Genomic DNA, 20,049 nt, shown 5'->3' with positions numbered 1-20,049 from the left:
TAGGCAACTCCAAGCAAATAACTGTGTGAGGTGGCAGGGAGGGTAAGAGAATGCCCTGCCAACTAGGGACTCAGCTCTTTCCCCATCCTCTTTCCTAACACAGTACATCCATTTACTTACAATGCGGCTGCGGGTGGCATTATCAAAGAAGGTGTCCTTTTCCTGGATGTTGTACCTGGAGACACCAAAACAGCGGACAGCAAATATAGCAAGACTTATGAGGTGCACACACACACTCACACACACACACACACACACACACACACAATGTTTATGCCCTTCTTGACTCAGTAATTCTAAAAACTCATCCTAGAAATTTCTCTTAGGGAAGAAATACAACACACAGAAAGAAAAATAACATAAATAAAAAATGCCTATTGAAAAGGTACTTATAATAAAGATTATAGCAATAAGATGCAATGCCAAAATCTATAGGATAGGGTATCATGCAGTCATTGAAATTTATAATTATGAAAACTTTGTGTATAGAAAAAGATTACACCATGTTAGAAAAATATATGATGAATAGGTTCCAAATGGAAAGTATGTAAAAAAGATACTGGTGCATGAACAAAGGCAGTAAAAAATACAAACCAAAAAGAGTATCATTTCACGGTGTTGGATTATCACTCTGATTCTTCAAAATTTCATTTAACGTCACTGTCATCTCATCCATTAGAAAAATCTTAATTATGCAAGGGCTGTGTCTGTTTTTAACTTCATACACTGAGCTTTCACTCAGAAAATAGCACATGGGGCATGTTTGTAATGCTGAGGAAGCTGTGCTAGAGGATGCAGTGATGAAGGAAGGAAATATGCTCCCAGCACCCCAGGAGCTCCAATCACTGAAATGTACATTTCTCCAAGTAACTGACACAGAGTAGAACGTGGGAACATGCAGACCATTGCTATGAAAGTTCAGAGGGTGAAGCGCATGCTTCTGGTTGGGAAGAGCAGAATATCCTTCAAAAGGAAGGTGTTGATGAACCAGTCTTGAAGGACAACAGAAGTAAAACGAACGGAGGTGCCTAGGAGGTTACCATTCAGATGCCAGCACCAGCATAAATGAAGGCCCAGGGAAGGGGACGCAGGGAAGCACCACAGGACACAGAAAGAGCAGCAAGCCACCAGTCACCATGCAAGACCCAGCTCGGCCACTTTGAGCGGTGTGACCCTGGACAGACTTAGACTTTGGTGTCTATAATAGAAGATAGTTAGACCTGGCCGGTCACCTCACAAGGGGGCATGAGTACTCAATAAGAGGGTAAATATATGCAAATGAAACAGCACAGGCATGTGTGTAGGATAATAGCGAATACAGCAAAGATGGATAGGAGACAGTCTCTCATGGACAACAGAAACACTGCTCCACAACTTCCACCTCCCAAAATGAGAAAGTCCTTCTTTCCATCCTCTCTGCCCTTCCATGCCCCGGCCTTTCCCTCTCTTGCTCCATTTTCTCATCACCCTTGATGGTTGTTTATTTTCTCATTAGCTCCTAGAGCAAAGTTGATGCTTGGCGGCTGCATCTCCCACTTCCCAGCTGTGGCTCCCCCTTCCAAATGTTTCCCAAGTGGCTATCTCTGTGAAGAGCTTTTATTCACTCTTCCTAGGCAGGGTGCAGGGACAGGGGAGGACCCCTGACAGTCAATGAAGGTACAAGTAGGCAGCTGGAATCCAGAAACCCAGAGGCTTCATCCACTTTCTCTCTGGTTTATCATATCCTGTTGAAACCCTATTAGACTGGCAATTGGGAAGAAAGTTTTCCTACAGAAGATACACAGGTGTCTGACCACTTTCTCACAGAGTTCCAAAGTTTATTGTTGGCTGCTCCCTGGTTTGCCCATCACCCTGCAAAATGGTCAAATGGCGGATTTCCTGCTGCACAAGCACCTTCAGCTGTTTGGGATCATCTCACACGGGGAGGGGGTTCACAAAGCAGGCACAGGGACAATGTCACCATGAGAACATGCTTCCTACTCTCTCTCCCAGGCATTGGGGCACCCACTTTGGGAGCCCCAGGGCCGAGTCATGGAACAGTATTCCATTTTCCTTCCCATCCCTTCCCACATCCCTGCTCCAGCAGCTTCAATACTCACAGGTACATCTTCTCCCTGGAGAATGGGTAGGAGAGGTTTTTCATCTTGCTGCTGTGTTCTGGAACTCGGGGCTGCAGGGGTGAGCTCAGCTTCTGCAGAGCTGCGCTGAACTTCTTTGCAATGCTGCCTCCTGCTTTGATCTCGTACGTCTATGAAAGGAAGAGCCACAGGTCTGAAAAGGGGACCAGTTCCAGCAGAGAGGAATTGCTTCACAAAAAAAAAGCTGCATGGACAAAGATTCCTAGAGGTGAACATTGGAGAGAGGAAGAGACTGGGAGAAACAAGAAGAAGGGCCTTCCCCTTTTCCCCAATGCTTTCGCAAGGACCTGGACTCTCGACTCCTCTCAATCCTTTGAGCTCATGGAGGTGAGCAGTGCAGAGGAATTAAGTGAGGAGTCCAAACTTTCTATATGACTCGATATCATCTTAGAGAAACTGCACACCTACTATGTGACCCTACTAGGTGCTAGACACAAATTAGCTCCAATGCTTACAGCAACGCTGCTAGGTAAGTAATACTATTTCCATATTATGATGAGACAATTAAGGCTCAGAGAGGTGAGGCAAATTAACAAAGGCCACATAGATAGGAACTGGGTGACAGAGCTTGGATTTAACTCGTGTCAACCTAATCCAAAGTCTATACTCTAAAACTGAGCCACGCTTCTATGTGATCATGCAGCATCACATTCTTTGTGTTTTTCTTAGGAAATATGTGTTTAAATGAGTTTGCTTTCAAAGTATTAAACATGTAATGAGTACCTGCCTTGAGTAAGGCATAGATTTAATACCAAGGTAAATGTTAATATTTATAGTGCATACAGTTTTTTTTATAATGCATAGCATGCTTTGCATACATTATAGCTTTGGATCTTTATAATTTGCAAATGGAGTCATTGAGACACAGAGGTTGTATTTCTCACAGCAAAGCTGTGACAAATTGATGATGGCCACACATTTTTTACACAAATTCTTTTAGGAGGTAGCATCTCTGTTACCACCCGCCTTGAATCTGCATTGGTTCTGTGGATGCTTAACCAGTGGAGGATAGCAGGCATGACACTATGCTAGTTCCATCCTTTAGAACAGGGGTCCCCAATCCCCAGGCCACAAACTGACCGGTACTGGTCCAAGGCCTGTCAGGAACCGGACCACACAACAGGAGGTGAGTGGCGGGTGAGCAAGCATTACTGCCTGTGCTCTGCCTCTTGTCAAATCAGACGTGGCATTAGATTCTCATGGGAGCATGAACCCTATTGTGAACTGCACATGTGAGGGATCTAGGTTGTGTGTTGTGTTCTTTATGAGAATCTAATGCCTGATGATCTGAAGTGGAACAGTTTCATCCTGAAACTATCCCTGCCACCACCCCCTCTACCCTTGGTCCATGGAAATATTGTCTTCCATAAAACCAGTTCCTGGTGCCAAAAAGGTCTGGGGACCACTGCTTTAGAAGATGGGCAGCCTCAGCCTTGGTCTGCCTTATCCCTTGAAGCCCTGAATCACACCATAAGAAGTCTACAAGATGTCCTGAGAGTACCCAGTGAGGGAAAGGCACTCAATTGAGCCCAGTCTTCCAGTTGCCCTGCCAAGCAGCAGGCATACCACTAAAGCTTTCCTGAACCCTCCCGTCCAGCCCACCTCTAAGCTGGCTACCACCAAGTGACCCCAGTCGACACCACATGAAGCAGAATAATCACCCAGCCCAGCTCTGCCCAAGTTCCTGACCAAAAAATCATGAGGTAAAATAAAATGGCTGTTGTTTTAAGCTACTAAGTGTGGGCTAATCTGTCAGGCTGCAACAGACATCCAAAACAAGAGGCAACATGCAGACCCTCTGACTCGAAATCCTATTTCCTTCTCTACCATGATAGCTTCACATTACTTCAATGTAGAGGGGCAGTAAGACTGGTATGAAATACTTGTCTTCATACTTGGGTACCTGAAACACTCACCAAGATAGAATGAGAAAATGCCACAAAAGATACATAAAGTACTTTGAGGGTTCAAAGAAAGGAGGCAGCACATTCAGTTGAGGAATTCGAAAAATGTTTTTTTGAGGGAGTAGCATTTCAGTTGGATTTAGCAGAAGGGTAATCTTCTTCCATTACCTTTTTGTTCTTTAATAAAACAATGATAAGTAAGGACAGGACAAGAGCCTCCCCAGTCTAACAACTGAAACATAACCACAGTTTATTTTGTTCTTCTAAACCTTTTTCTATGCATTTTGCTTTAATTTCAATTACAAAATTAACATGGTTCAGGTAAATGAACAAGCGTAAACCATTAAAGTATATTAACTAAATGTTAGGAGTTCCTTCCTAACCAATTCCCACCCAATTCCCACCCTCTTCTCCAAAGGGAACCTCGCTTAATGGTTGGGAATGTATTTAATTCCTATCTTTCCATATAGATAGAACTAGGTTCCTTCCTAAGCAACTATGACCCTACTTCACATATTCCTCTATAATTTGCTGTTTTTATTTCGCATTATATCATAGATATCTTTCCAGGACAGTTTGCATACAGCTATTGTAATGGATGCATAGTATTACACAGTAGACATGAATAGTAATTTGTTTAGCCATTTCCCTAGTGACAGGCATTTACTTCATTTCCTATGTATGTTTTATATCTTGTTTTGCTCATATTTCTGTTAACATTAACTTATAAATACTTTTGATTAATAAGGCTTGAACAGATACAGGCAAAGACATTCTAGGCAAACAAAAAAGTGGACATGTTCAAGCTGGGTTTAAGGAGGGTTACATGAGCTGGTTTGCTTGGACAAAGGGGTTCTGATGGGCAATAGTGACAATCTTCATGGGCAACAATATTGCGTTGCCTTGTGCAGCAGATTTCCATGCAAACTCAGTTGAGGCAAACTGAGACGAGTGCATGGAGATCTGCTACACAAGGCAGTGGAAGACAGTGAAGAGTGTGAACAGCAACCAAACCAGAGCTGTGAATTAAGAAGATAATCAAGTGAGTTGTGTAAGAAGACGAAGAGTAAGCCTGCCTTCTGAAACAAGGAGATTGTTGATTCTAGTAGCATATACCATTTACTAAGTATCTCCTGTGGGCCCGGCTTTCAAGGTACTTTAGTGCTAATCTTAAAATATGTCGCAAAGCCAAGAGAGCTAAGTATCTTAGCCAAGATCACACAGATAGTATAGACAAGCTAATAACCAATGGGGTTTAAAGCCCCTCGCCAAGTCCATGTTCTTGACTGCTTTACTCTACTGCTTAATTTGCTAAAATGTGAGTTATCATGGGGAAAAACAGTGTACAACTTACAATATTGCCTCTATTGTTGTAAAGGTCTTGACCTTTCTACCAAATCTCTCCTTCACACACATCAGTCACTGCAATGCACAGAACTCACTTCTCAGGTGTCTCTGGTCTGGAGGGATGGAGACAGAAATAAGACCACCTCACACTGTCACAGAACACCTCTTATAGGCCATTCAGTGCAGGTTCTGACCAGACACCTGACCTGCACTGAGACTATGCAGTTCACCATACCATACCCATATGTCTTTAAATGGCATGTGTGCGGAAATTAGTTTCAGAGTAGGAGGGAAGCTGATGGACTCTGTCTTCCAGATGCCTTTGAATGGCAGATTTGGACCAACCAGGACTATTCCTTCTCTGTCCACTCCTCTCCATCTCCACCTCTGCGACCCTAACCTAAGCATCTTTTAGTAGTTTACAACAATAACTGGTCTATAACCAGTTTCCTCCACATTTTCTCTTGCTAAAGGTTGCCAGATTTAACAAATAAAAATACAAGATGTCAAGTTAAATGTGAATTTCAGATAAACAATGAATAATCTTTGGCATAATTAGGTTCCATGCAATATTTGCAACCTATTTAAAACTTTTTAAAACACAGTTAAAACAATACATTTTAAATGCAATTATGTCCCATGTGGTATTTGGGACATACATACACTAAAAAAGTATGCATTGTTTATCTGAAACTGAAATTTAACTAGGCGTCCTATGTTCTATCTGACAATTCTACTCTTGCCCACCTCCAATTTGGTCTCTACACAGGAGACCAAGTGAAGTTTCTGAAGCAAAAATCTCATCTTCTTGCCTCCTCATTAAAAAGCCTTCAACAGTCACCCATTGCTCTTAGGAAAAAGACCAAAACTCTTTAACACATCCCATGGAACCTGTAGAAGTCTCCATATTTACCTTTCCGTGTAGTCCCTACTGACTGCACCCAGACACTGGCTGAGCTGGGCACATCTCCTCCCCAGCCCCTATGGCCCCCACCTCCCCACCCCCTACCCACTGGCTCACTAAGCTCTGTTCACACTGAGGTTATTATTTTTTGGCTTCCAAACAATGGCAAGTCCCACCTTCACTGTATTTCATGAGCCCTAATTCCTTTTTTTCATAACACTTATCACAGTTGTAATTTTATACTTATTTGAGTGACTGTTTGATGAATGTCCAGCCATCTCTACCAAACCATAACTCCACGAGGACAGGATACTGTCCAAAATGTTCCCTATTATTTTATGAATGAATGAATGAATGAATGAATCAATCTCTGGAGAAACAGCATTGATGACAGCAGTTGCTGTCACTGGAGGAGCCCAGACTGGGATCCAAACAGTCATAAGACAACTCGTCTGGTCTTGGTAGAAATAAACCAGGCTAGAGGTGAGCCAAAAGCCTAAGACCTCTGACAGGCCAAAAGGCTCCCCCTCCTGCCCCTACCAAGTGCAAAAGCACCCAGGAGTGTAGCACCCACAGGGGCCTGGAATGCCTGCATTTAGTTGATGCAGATTTCTAACCCATCGATTGTTTCAGGGTCTGGCTCTAGCAGACGTTCAGCTGAGAACCTCCAGGCAGTTCCTGAGCCTCACCTTGGCAATGGATCTGGTAGGGCTCACCTAGAGAAATAGGCTAAAGGGAGTGGGCTTCCGCGCTGTTTTTACTGGAACCAGGAGTGGGAATGGGGTAAGTTTCAACTGTTTCTCGATGGAGGATGCTCCGTATCACTGAAAGGAATACTGGTGGCTGCCTTCAAGAGTGTGGAAGGCCAGAGTCCCACCAGAAACCTCATGGTAACATCAACTGCATAGCCCTGAACAAGACCCTACACAAATGTCCCCAGGCTGAAACACCACAGCAAACTTGTGTTGGAAGAAATTTCCAGACTTCAGGGACTCAGCAGGGGGATGGAGCAGGTGCATATCCACAATAAAACACACATGTCTCCCCAGTAGTACCACACCATACACACTGGGCTTGGGGTAAGGGACCTGCTTCCTGCCTCCGAGCTGTTGTGCATGTTACCGGTTCCTGAGACGTTCTCCCTCCTCTCCCACCTGGATGACTCCTGCCTCTCCTTCACCACAAGGCTCATGTGCCAACCCTCCCGGGAGCCCTTCCTTGCCCTCTCACTTCCTGCCATGCTTCCTTGGTACCCTGTGGATAAATACCCGCCTCATAAAATATATTGTGGGTTGCTTTTCTTGACTTATGCATCTGTCTCAAATTCTCAGTTGATTTGTCTGTCTCCCCAAGAAACCATGGACTTATGGAAAGCAGGGACCCCTCCCGTGTGCCGGCACACAGTGGGGACAGGAGGATGCCACCTTGCGGACGCCAGTGAGATGTACAGCTTTGGACAAGTCATTCCCTTCTCCCAGCTTCTTCATCTCCAAAGGGAAAACAAGGGAACCTCTACTTCCTACTGTGATGGAGTAACAGGGACCCATTTACTCTCCTGCCTGAAACAACCAAAACACCCGAACAAAATACATGAAATAATGATTTTCAAGATACTGGACATCAGACAGCGAAAGGCAGTGATCCCTGAGAGATGGGAGACAGACAAGGGGAGCCCTGTGAGTCCTGCTCACTGCCTTGGGAGAGGAGAGACAGGTGGAGCCCAGGAAACTCCCTGAGTTGAGAAGACTGAGCTCTAAGTCTGGGGAGACCAAGGCAACTAGAGTTCACAGGACAGAGCACCCCAGAGGGCTGCAGAAGCTCCCCTTTGAGTATTTAGTGCATGAGTGTGATAAAAGCACCCAAGACTGGAGAGGGAACCGTCTGAAAGGGAACAGCACTTATGCCCACCAGCTGTACGGAAAAATCCCCTAATTCACAGGGCACTGGGCAGCGTGCTCAGATGACTCGGCAACGGAGGATAATCTGCCTTAGACTGAGCGCTACTCCAGACCAACCTAACAAGTCATAAAAGAGACAACAGGACCAAATACTTTAAAAAGTATTGTCCAAGGCGACCACTCCATGGCTTTGAACATTTAATGAAAAAGAAACATTCATTCGTGGCACAAGCATCTCTGGGTACCTCCTAGATGTCCAGTCCCAAGCTTGGTGGTTGACTGTGGTAAGCCCTGGAGAGACACAAGGATGGTAACAACCCCTTCTGTGTTTGGAATGCTTTGCAGTATACCCAGCACTTCCCTGAGCATCCTTTCATCCCCGGTCCGTACAAACTCTGTAAGGTGTGCCTGCCAGGGAGGATGAGCATCTCTACTTTATAGATGAGAACACGGAGACTCAGAGGGGCTGGGAACAGCCACAGTCAGTGGTAAAATCATGCCAGGAACACGGGCTTCCTGCCTTCCCCTTCTAGAGCCCTTTCCTTCAACCTAACATCCTTTGATCCTTGGCTGGGCTCTATGGACTGCCCCTGAGAAGCAAGCAGGCTGTAGTGCCCCTTTCCGCCCCTGCCAAACCCAGCAGCCCAGGCTCTCCTCTTGCCTTCAGCAGGATTCAGGAAAGACCCCCCAACCTTCTTTATTGTTATTAATACAATCAGCAGTGGCATCATTATTACCGTTATTCTTGGACATCAGAAAATTATGAACAACCTCAGAAATGGCGAGACACATGCTAGCCAGCTGTTCCCCATTATGCCCTCCCTGGGTACATGATACGCCTTTCATGTGCTTAAAATCATAAATAATTTTTAAAGTATGTTGCTCTTATTTTTTATTCCAGGGCTCAAATGTGGGTCTCATAAAAGCTCACTTTGGCCTCACTGTCACAGTCTAAGGGGTTTTACTGTCTTTTCTTACTTCTTTTTTCCTCCTCGTCTCCCTCAGCCTCTCCGCTCCAGAGGGGCACAGCAGTGTGGTCTGAGGGCTGATATGTCTCCTTTTTATATTAAAATCATGTGCTTTCCTGGGGTGCAAGGAATGAAGCTGCATATATTGGACAGTATACAAGACACTGTTCCCATTTTACAGATAAAAATACTGAGGCACAGAAAGTTTTATTAAAATGCCCAAGGTGCACAAACATTGGGAGAGCCAATGACCCCAAAGATCAAGGAAAAGGTCTAACAGTATAAGATAGAAACAACATAATCGTAATGATCCATGAGTCACTAGTATCTGCAGTGGCCTAAGAGTGTCTCTCCCAGCAACAGGCAGGAAAGGTCACATAGGAGGAATGCAGACCAGACGTAAAAACAGAACATGTGCCGCGGCTGGGAGTACATGTGTCGACAGAAATGAATGCCCATCTTTTTATTTATTGGTGCTTTCCTCTGCTCCTCCTCCAGTCGCTGGATCATCGAAGTTGCATGGTTATTACTTACGGTATCTCGCTCATCTTGAGAGGTAGGGCTGGGCGGAAGATGATCATCACACCTTTCTACTCACCCTAAAGACTCAGACACACAGAGAAGCCAAACAGTAAGAAAGGGGTACAAGTCACTAACTGGGCAAGGATGGAAGATTCTGGAGCTGAAGAAGGGAGGAACAAGAGAAGCCAAAAATGACATGGAATTCACCCACTGCTCTCCCCGCCAGGTGATGCCTACGAGAGGTGCGTGCACACACACACACACACACACACACACACGCTGCACTAGGACCTGAGGGGTTCCATACCGCTGAGATCTGTCCCTGCTCACTTGCTGCACATTCACCCATGCAAGTGAGCGTTAAGCCTTTCCCCGATCAAAAGGGAGACAGTGCCAGGAGCAGCCAAGGTCAGATACAACCTGGAGCCAAAGGGAGACTTTCTCTGTGCACACCAAGGACAGCGAGAACAGGGGCTGCCCATTCCCCTCAGCCCCACCCGTGTCCACAGGTAAATTTCCCCTCAGCAACAACTCTGAGTATAGACAGAGAGTGATGCATTTACACAGTGTACATTCTCTAGTGTCTAATTCTGTATTTGTTTATGGTTTTTGATTCTGTTGTCAGGTCCTCTACACATGAATGAATGTTTGCTGACTTATAAAAGTTGGGATTAAAACCAAACTTTTAAAATTACATGGCTGACAAGGCCTCTTAGGCGCCATGCCTCCTGCCTCCCTTGGCAGCCTCAGCCCCTGCCCCCCTCACTGAGCTGCTCCCACCCTGGCTCCCCTCAGTTCCATATGCAGCCCAGGGTTTTCTTACCTTGGAGCCTGTGGGCATGTCCTTCCCACTTCTGGAAGGTTCTCACCTGCTCTTCCCACCCACAGACTCCTACCCAGTGCTCACATTTCAGCTTAAATGGCACCTTCTCCTCCCCTCCCCCACTACCATCTAAATGAGCCTCCTCTGGTTGGCTCTCTCGTCATACCCCAGTCTTTTTCTTCTGTGGGTGCCTCCTAATTTATTTTACTTTTTATATTTTTTTGAGACAAGATCTCACTCTGTCACCCAGGCTGGAGTACAGTGGTACGATTATAGCTCACTGCAGCCTCAAACCCCTGGGCTCAAGTGATTCTCCCACCTCGGCCTCCCGAGTTGCTGGAACCTACAGGTGCATGCCACCATACCCAGCTAACTTTTTTTTTTAATTTTAGTAGAGATGAGGTCTTGCTTTGTTGGCCAGGTTGGTCTTGAACTCCTGGCCTCAAGTGATCCTCCTGCCAAAGTGCTGGGATTACAGGTGCAAGCCACCATGCCCAGCCTTGCCTCCCAATTTATAACTAGCCATACAACATCTGAATCCTCCCCATACTGATGGGGCCAGGGAACAGTTATAAGCACCACTGAATCACCAGCCCTCAGCAAAGTATCTGGTGTATGGTAATACTCAATAAATATTCACTGGACGGTCGGATGGGTGGATGGAAAATGGAACTTTCCAAAGGATCTCTTACACACAATCTGTTCCCATTAACTGAAGGAGGCCTTCAGCAAAGGACCCAGATCAGGGCAGCTATAATGGTACATGTGCCACCATGACGCCCTGCCCTTTTCTGGCAGGCAGCCCTCAGGGAGCACAGGATTCCTGCCTACTGCCCTTGGATGGAGCCTCAGAATCCATCTCAGCATCACCCTCCAGCACGCCACCACCACCAGGTGAGATCTGGTATGCATGACTCACTCTTCCGTTCACTACCAGCATTTATTTAGTGTCTGCTGTACACCAGGCACGGTTGTGAGTGCTGCTGATAAAACGGTTTAGAATAACTTGCTATTGTAACACATTTTCATATTTTTAACTTCACTGTTTCTGGGCCCTGAGTCACACCTGTCCACTGACAGGCCTCCACGTAGTCAATCACGCCTGGGGTCTTCCGAGGCTTATACGCACATCCGCAACACGGCCAGGACCATCTCAGGTTCCTCACAGGAACTGCAGCACTTAGGTACCACTAATTATTTTTTCTTATTTTTGACACTGAGAAGCATTACAGAAAACAAAATGAATAAAAGCATTCTGCACTCTTTCCAGTCTATTTAAATAGCAATCAAAGCAATCAAAGAGCATGCACCGAAAAGCTCATAAAGGTATCAAATATAAACCCCACCCCTCCAGCTGTCCCTCTATTGAAAACAAATGTTAGAGAACAGGCAATGACAGCAAGAGGAAGACCCCACCTATAGCCAACCAACCCTACGTAAACGGCATCAGTTCTAGCTCATTTAAAAACTTACTGACGATAATAACAAGAATCTGTCCAGCACGTCATGTTGAAGGCTGAGTTGGCAGCGAACCTCCTTCCCATGACCGAGGATCTGCAAGTTCTCCATCCTTAATAAAACTCAGCCCGCTGGCCGGGCACGATGGCTCAAGCCTGTAATCCCAGCACTTTGGGAGGCCGAGACGGGTGGATCACGAGGTCAGGAGATCGAGACCATCCTGGCTAACACTGTGAAACCCCGTCTCTACTAAAAAAATACAAAAAACTAGCTGGGTGAGGTGGCGGGTGCCTGTAGTCCCAGCTACTCGGGAGGCTGAGGCAGGAGAATGGCGTAAACCCGGGAGGCGGAGCTTGCAGTGAGCTGAGATCCGGCCACTGCACTCCAGCCTGGGCGATAGAGCGAGACTCCGTCTCAGAAAAAAAAAAAAAAACTCAGCCCGGGCACGGTGGCTCACGCCTGTAATCCCAGAACTTTCAGAGGCCAAGGTGGGCGGATCACTTGTGGTCAGGAGTTTGAGACCAGCCTGGCCAACATGGTGAAACCCTGTCTCTACTAAAAATAAAAAAATTAGCCGGTCGTGGTGGCGCACACCTATGAATCCCAGCTACTTGGGAGGCTGAGGTACGAGATTCACTTGAACCTGGGAGGCAGCAGTTTGCAGTGAGCCGAGATTGCGCCACTGCACTCCAGCCTGGGTGACAGAGCGATACTCCATCTCAAAAAAAAGTAAATAAAACAATAAAATAAATAAACAACAACAAACTCAAGAGAATTTCTCCTGATTTTTCTTTCTGGATTTACTAAACTATCAAAAACAGTTCTGATAAAGGAGGGAGTTGGTCAGGGTGAGGAGGGACAGTGGGCAGCTCCTGTTGCCAAATTTCACATGGCCTGTGTACAGCTGTGAGCTGAAACATCTCTTATCATCCCGAGCAACTCTGCTAGGGGATCACAACCCAAACAAGACATTGGGCAGGGGAAGCATCAACGGGTTAATCAACCTGGTGTTTACTGAGCAAATATTGTTTGAGGAACACCATACTAGAGTTTGCAGGGAACACGTAAGAGATATAAACCACAGTACTTGCTCTCAGGGGGTTTATGACATATTTGGAAACACAAGAGTTAGGACCCGAAGCAGCTGAAGAAAAACTAACAGGTAAGATCAATACTCACTGTTGACCAAGAGTCCAGAAAAGGTAAGATCAGTTCAGGCTGAAGGAATGAAGAAAGGTCTATGAGGGAGGTGAGATTTACGCTGGGGAGCAAAGGATGAGTAGTATTTGTTTATTCAGACAGGAACGGGAAGAACATTCTAGGACTGGGGCAAATACTTAAAGCATTTGGAAAGGCTCCAGCCCATGGAGGAAAGAATAAAGTACTCTGCTTTGACGAGAGTCTAAATCAGAGAGCTCTGTCTAGGCTCCACAGAGAGGTGTGGTTTGGAAAGAGTGGTCCAGCATGGGTAAACCCAGAGAAAGCCTGGTGACTTTACCAGGCTTGGAGACACAGGGCAGCTTGAGAATAGGCACCACAGGCTAAGTGTACTACCTATTTAGAGCAAAGCTTGAAGAGCGACACTTTTACTCTTAGATATCTGTGAACAATCAGAAAGTAACTGAACATAAAAGGTAACTGTCCTCAGGCCCCTCAGCCAACATCAATAACAGAGGAAAAAAATAAATTCACAAATTTGTCATTTGCTTTACATGCAGACCACAACATTTTAAAGCTATGACAGATAATTTAGGAGCGAATCTTCTTACTTTATGGGTGAGAAAGCTGTAATGCAGGAATGTGGAATAACTCACTGAGCAAGACAATATCATTTTTAAAAATGATCATTGAAAGCTGTTGCCTCTCCTAGTCCAGGATTATTTAATCTAGGATGGAATTCCCCAGAGTATGTTCTGTGGAATATTGGTTCCCCAGGATATTAATAGGTGTTCAAGTGTTCAGCAGAAAAGGCCTGAAAAAAATTGAACGAGTTTTTGTATATGTGTTTGTTTTTTATTTTTATTTTTTTACTACAAGGCTTCTCAACACTTTTGACTGTTCTGGTAAATTGTAATCATTCGTGTTTTTTGAATTTGTTCAACTATGAAAAAAAAATTTTTTTGTAAAACCAAAGACTAGGCTGGGCATGGTGCCTCACACCTGTAATCCCAGCACTTTGGGAGGCAGAGGTGGGTGGATAACTTGAGTCCAGGAGTTCAAGACCAGCCTGGGCAACATGGGGAAACCCTGTCTCTACCGAAAAATAGCCAGGCATGGAGGTGTGTGCCTGTAGTCCCAGCTACTCAGGAGGCTGAGGTGGGAGAAACACTTGAGTCCAAGAAGTCAAGATTGCAATAAACCATGACTGTACCGCTGCACTCCAGCCTGGGCGACAGAGCAAGACTTTGTCTCAAAAACAAAACAAAACAAAAAATTCCAAAAGAACAATAAACACTATCATTTTAAAAAATACACTTTGAGAAATGCCATTCTAGACCACACTATCCACTACCTCAAGTCCAGTTAGGGATTTTTCAGTCAAGTGAGAGAGTAGGAGCATGGCTTTGGAGTCAGACAGACATGATTTTGAGTCCCTGACTCTAACTCCTTCAAGCTGTGTGACCTTGGATAAGTTTATTAACCTCTCTGAGTTTCCAGTTTTCTCATCTATAAAATGAAGCTAACTGCTCATACCTACCTCATATCGTTGTTGTGAAGGTAAAAACAAATCATGTACATAAGGCTCTTACGAAATGGTCTAGCACATGGGATGCAGTATTAACTATATTTAAAACTCAATTATTATCTCTTTATCAACTTATGACTATAAGTCTTTTGATCTCAAGATAATTTGTTTTGACTGGCATAATTCAAAGTGGTTTTATGAATCTTTTTCCTCAAAGTCAAATGTAAGAATTATGAAATGTGGACAAGCCTTAAAACATGCTAATATCCTTCTTTGCAGACACCTCTTACCAAGGCAGAAGCTGTTACTTAAGGCAATTACTGTATTTGGAAATAGAAGTATAAATAAGAAAATAATTCTTGAGTGGAGTAAGCTCTTCTTGACATTAGCCACACTGGGTCTCCTTCCACCACTCATAACAAGGTGAGCCTCTGCTTCTATTTCATCAAACAGGAATGGACAATGAAAAAGTCGTCATAGACACACCAAGGTCAAGTAGGAAGATCCATGCACAAAGACTCTTCCATAGAACTCCCACACCCAATGGCAATAAATAAACAAGACTATTCCAAGTGATCTTAGAATCTGCCAAGTGGATTCTTGGAATACAGAGAAAGCCAACAAGCCTACCAGAGACCTTCAATTGTCTTCAATTGTCTGCTTACTGCTTCCTGCCCAGAAGAAGAGTGTATTAGTTTCATAGTGCTGCCATAACAAATTATCACAACATATATTTATTCTGTCACAGTTGTGAAGGTCACAAATCTAAAATCACGGCATCAGTGGAGCAGCACTCCTTCTAAAGGCTATAAGGGAAAAATTATTTCTTGCCTCTTCCAGTTTTTGATGGCCCCAGGAATTCTTTGCTTTCAGCCTGCATAACTCCAGTCTCTGCCTTCTTCACATAACCTTCTCCCCTCTCAAATACCTTTCTGCCTTTCTCTTAAAAGGATACCTGTCATTGGATTTAGGTTCTATTCTAAATCCAGGATGATCTCATCCTGAGATCCTTAACTAATTATGTCTGCAAAGATCTTTTTTCCAAATAAGATTATATTTACAGGTTCCAGGACTAGGTCTTGGACATATTTTTTGAATGCCACTATTCATTCTGTTACAAAGAGGATTCCTGACTTTGAAATTATAAGCCTTGTGATGGTTCATATTATGTGTCAACTTGACTGGACCACTGGGTGCCCAGATATTTGTTCAGACATTACTGGGTGTATCTATGAGAGTGTTTGGGATGAGATGAGCATTTGAGTCAGTAGACTGGAGCAGAGCAGACTACCCTCCCTAATGTGGCTGGGCCTCATCCAATCAGTCGAAGGCCTGAAAACAACAAAAAGGCTGACCTTCCCACAGGTAAGGGGAAACTCTTCCTGCCTGACTGCATGAGCTAGGACATCAGTCTTTTCCTGCCTTCACACTTGAACTGAAACATCAGTTCTTGTGTCTTGAGGCTGCTGGAGCTTATTTGTTGGCTCTCCTAGTTCTCAGGTCTTTGGACACAGACTGGAACTACACCATCAGCTCTCCTGGGTCTCCATCGCATGAACTCCAGATCTTGGGACTTCCCAGCCCCCATAATTGTATTAACCAATTCCTCATGATACCTCTCTCTCTGTGTGTGTGTGTGTGTGTGTGTGCACGCGCACGCGTGTGTGTCTGTGTGTGTCCTGTTGGTTCTGTTTCTCTGGAGAACCCTAACTAATACAAGCCTCAAATCTGAATAACTGAGAAATAAGAGGTGCTGCAGTCCTGGCTGAGTAGAGTCCCTGAGGTTGGGTGGGCACCATCAGCCAGGAAGAGGTCCTCCTGTGAAGCTTTTGCAAAAGCCAGGGCTACCAAATCAGAGTCTCTAGAGAGACAATAACAAGTACCTGAGAACAATTTCCAATCATTTCCAAAGCTAAATGGAATTACCTTTCCCTCCTAAGGGACCACTGAAGTTAACTGAAATGCCAAGTGTTTTTGCTTTTTAACTGGAATTCTATCAGCTCAGTGTGGAAACAGCAATTTTTTTCACACTGATAAATAATGCTTCATAGCAATTACATATGTTTTATGGTAAAGAAAAGAAGATAACTCATTCTTTAATAAATGCAGGTTAGTAGACATCAACATGTCAAAACATGGGTTCAACTGAAAAGAATTAAAGTATCAGTGGCATTTCTTCTCAAACCTTTATCTTTGAACCCAGTTAGTGCCTCAGAAATTTGCAGACATTGGGGGTGCCCAAGATGGCTGAATAGGAACAGCTCCAGCCTCCAACTCCCAGCGTGAGCAACACAGAAGACAGGTGATTTCTACATTTTCAGCTGAGGTACCAAGTTCATCTCACTGGTGCTGGTCAGTGAGTGCAGCCCAACCAGTGAGAGCTGAAGCAGGGCGAGGCATCGCCTCACCTGGGAAGCACAAGGGGGAAGGGAATTCCTTTTCCTGGCCAAGGGAAACTGAGACACACAACACCTGGAAAATCAGGTAACTCCCACCCTAATACTGCGCTTTACCAAGGGTCTTCGCAAACGGCACACGAGGAGATTATATCCCACGCCTGGGGAAGTAATCAGACTAACAGCAGATCTCTCGGCAGAAACTCTACAAGCCAGAAAAAGTGGGGGCCAATATTCAACATTTTTAAAGAAAAGAATTTTCAACCCAGAATTTCATATCCAGCCAAACTAAGTTTCATAAGTGAAGGAGAAATAAAATCCTTTACAGACAAGCAAATGCTTAGAGATTTTGTCACCACCAGGCCTGCCCTACAAGAGATTCTGAAGGAAGCACTAAACATGGAAAGGAAAAACCAGTACCAGCCATTGCAAAATCATGCCAAAATGTAAAGTCCATCAATGCTAGGAAGAAACTGTATCAACTAATGAGCAAAATAACCAGTTAACATAATGACAGGATCAAGTTCACACATAACAATATTAACCTTAAATGTAAATGAACTAAATGGTCCAATTAAAAGAAACAGACCTGCCAGATTGGATAAAGAGTCAAGACCCATCAGTTTGCTGTATTCAGGAGACCCATCTCACATGCAGAGACACACATAGGCTCAAAATAAAGGGACGGAGGAAGATCTACCAAGCAAATGGAAAACAAAAAAAAAAGGCAGGAGTTGCAATCCTAGTCTCTGATAAAACAGACTTTAAACCAACAAAGATCAAAACAGACAAAGAAGGCCATTACATAATGGTAAAGGGATCAATTCATCAGGAAGAGCTAACTATCCCAAATATGTATGTGCCCAATACAGGAGCACCCAGATTCATAAAGCAAGTCCTTAGAGACTTACAGGGAGACTTAGACTCCCATACAATAATAATGGGAGACTTTAACACCCTACTGTCAACATTAGACAGATCAACAAGACAGAAAGTTAACAAGGATATCCAGGAATTGAACTCAACTCTGCACCAAGTACACCTAATAGACATCTACAGAACTCTCCATCCCAAATCAACAGAATATACTTTCTTCTCAGTACCACATCGCACTTATTCGAAAATTCACCACATAGTTGGACATAAAGCACTCCTCAGCAAATGTAAAAGAACGGAAATTATAACAAACTATCTCTCAGACCACAGTGCAATCAAACTAGAACTCAGGACTAAGAAACTCAGTCAAAACCCCTCAACTACATGGAAACTGAACAACCTGCTCCTGAATGACTACTGGGTACATAACGAAATGAAGGCAGAAATAAAGATGTTCTTTCAAACCAATGAGAAAAAAATACAACATACCAGAATCTCTGGGACACATTTAAAGCAGTGTGTAGAGGGAAATTTATAGCACTAAATGCCCACAAGAGAAAGCAGGAAAGATCTAAAATTGACACCCTGACATCACAATTAAAAGAACTAGAGAAGCAAGAGCAAACACATTCAAAAGCTAGCAGAAGACAAGAAATAAGTAAGATCAGAGTAGAACTGAAGGAGATAGAGACACAAAAAACCCTTCAAAAAATCAATGAATCCAGGAGCTGATTTTTTGAAAAGATCAACAAAATTGATAGATTGCTAGCAAGACTAATAAAGAAGAAAAGACAGAAGAATCAAATAGACTCAATAAAAAATGATAAAGGAGATATCACCACCGACCTCACAGAAATACAAACTACCATCAGAGAGTACTATAAACACCTCTAGGCAAATAAACTAGAAAACCTAGAAGATATGGATAAATTCCCAGACACATACACTCTCCCAAGACTAAACCAGGAAGAAGTTGAATCCCTGAATAGACCAATAGCAGACTCTGAAATTGAGGCAATAATTAGCCTACCAACCAAAAAAAGTACAGGATCAGACAGATTCACAGCCGAATTCTACCAGAGGTACAAGGTGGAGCTGTTATCATTCCTTCTGAAACTATTCCAATCAATAGACAAAGAGGGAATCCTCCCTAACTCATTTTATGAGGCCAACATCATCCTGATACCAAAGCCTGGCAGAGACACAACAAAAAAAGAGAATTTTAGACCAATATCCCTGATGAACATCGATGCAAAAATCCTCAATAAAATACTGGCAAACCGAATCCAGCAGCACATCAAAAAGCTTATCTACCATGATCAAGTGGGCTTCATCCCTGGGATGCAAGGCTGGTTCAACATACACAAATCAATAAACGTAATCCAGCATATAAACAGAACCAAAGACAAAAACCACATGATTATCTCAATAGATGCAGAAAAGGCTTTTGACAAAATTCAACAGCCCTTCATGCTAAAAACTCTCAATAAATTCGGAATTGATGGAACGTATCTCAAAATAATATGAGCTATTTATGACAAACCCACAGCCAATATCATACTGAATAGGCAAAAACTGGAAGAATTCCCTTTGAAAACTGGCACAAGACAGGGATGCCCTCTCTCATCACTCCTGTTCAACATAGTATTGGAAGTTCTGGCTAGGGCAATCAGGCAAGAGAAAGAAATAAAGGGTATTCAATTAAGAAAAGAAGCCAAATTGTCCCTGTTTGCAGATGACCTGACTGTATGTTTAGAAAACCCCATCATCTCAGCCCAAAATCTCCTTCAGCTGATAAGCAACTTCAGCAAAGTCTCAGGATACAAAATCAATGTGCAAAAATCACAAGCATTCTTATACACCAGTAACAGACAAACAGAGAGCCAAATCAGGAATGAACTCCCATTCAAAATAGCTTCAAAGAGAATAAAATACCTGGGAATCCAACTTACAAGGGATGTGAAGGACCTCTTCAAGAAGAACTACAAACCTACTACTCAGTAAAATAAAAGAGGACACAAACAAATGGAAGAACATTCCATGCTCATAGATAGGAAGAATCAATATTGTGAAAATGGTCATACTGCCCAAGGTAATTTACAGACTCAATGCCACCCCCATTAAACTAC

At 43.8% G+C, this 20,049-nt stretch overlaps 1 protein-coding gene across 1 annotated transcript in view; it reads right to left on the bottom strand.

Annotated features, from left to right (window-relative positions):
• ANO2 (anoctamin 2) overlaps window positions 1-20,049 on the bottom strand; it is a 362,906-nt gene that overhangs the window by 264,061 nt on the left and 78,796 nt on the right. Inside the window, exons 5-6 of the mRNA XM_030939846.1 lie at window positions 2,100-2,248; window positions 121-175 (exon numbers count right to left, since the gene is read on the bottom strand). Of these exons, the coding sequence (XP_030795706.1) occupies window positions 121-175; window positions 2,100-2,248 (204 nt within the window). The remainder of the gene's footprint in view (window positions 1-120; window positions 176-2,099; window positions 2,249-20,049) is intronic.

This window comes from Rhinopithecus roxellana, chromosome 10 (genome assembly GCF_007565055.1).
Source record: "Rhinopithecus roxellana isolate Shanxi Qingling chromosome 10, ASM756505v1, whole genome shotgun sequence".
NCBI classification, from domain to species: domain Eukaryota; kingdom Metazoa; phylum Chordata; class Mammalia; order Primates; family Cercopithecidae; genus Rhinopithecus; species Rhinopithecus roxellana.
The sequence above is the reverse complement of the archived record's forward strand: the minus strand, read 5'-3'. Positions and strand labels throughout refer to the sequence as shown.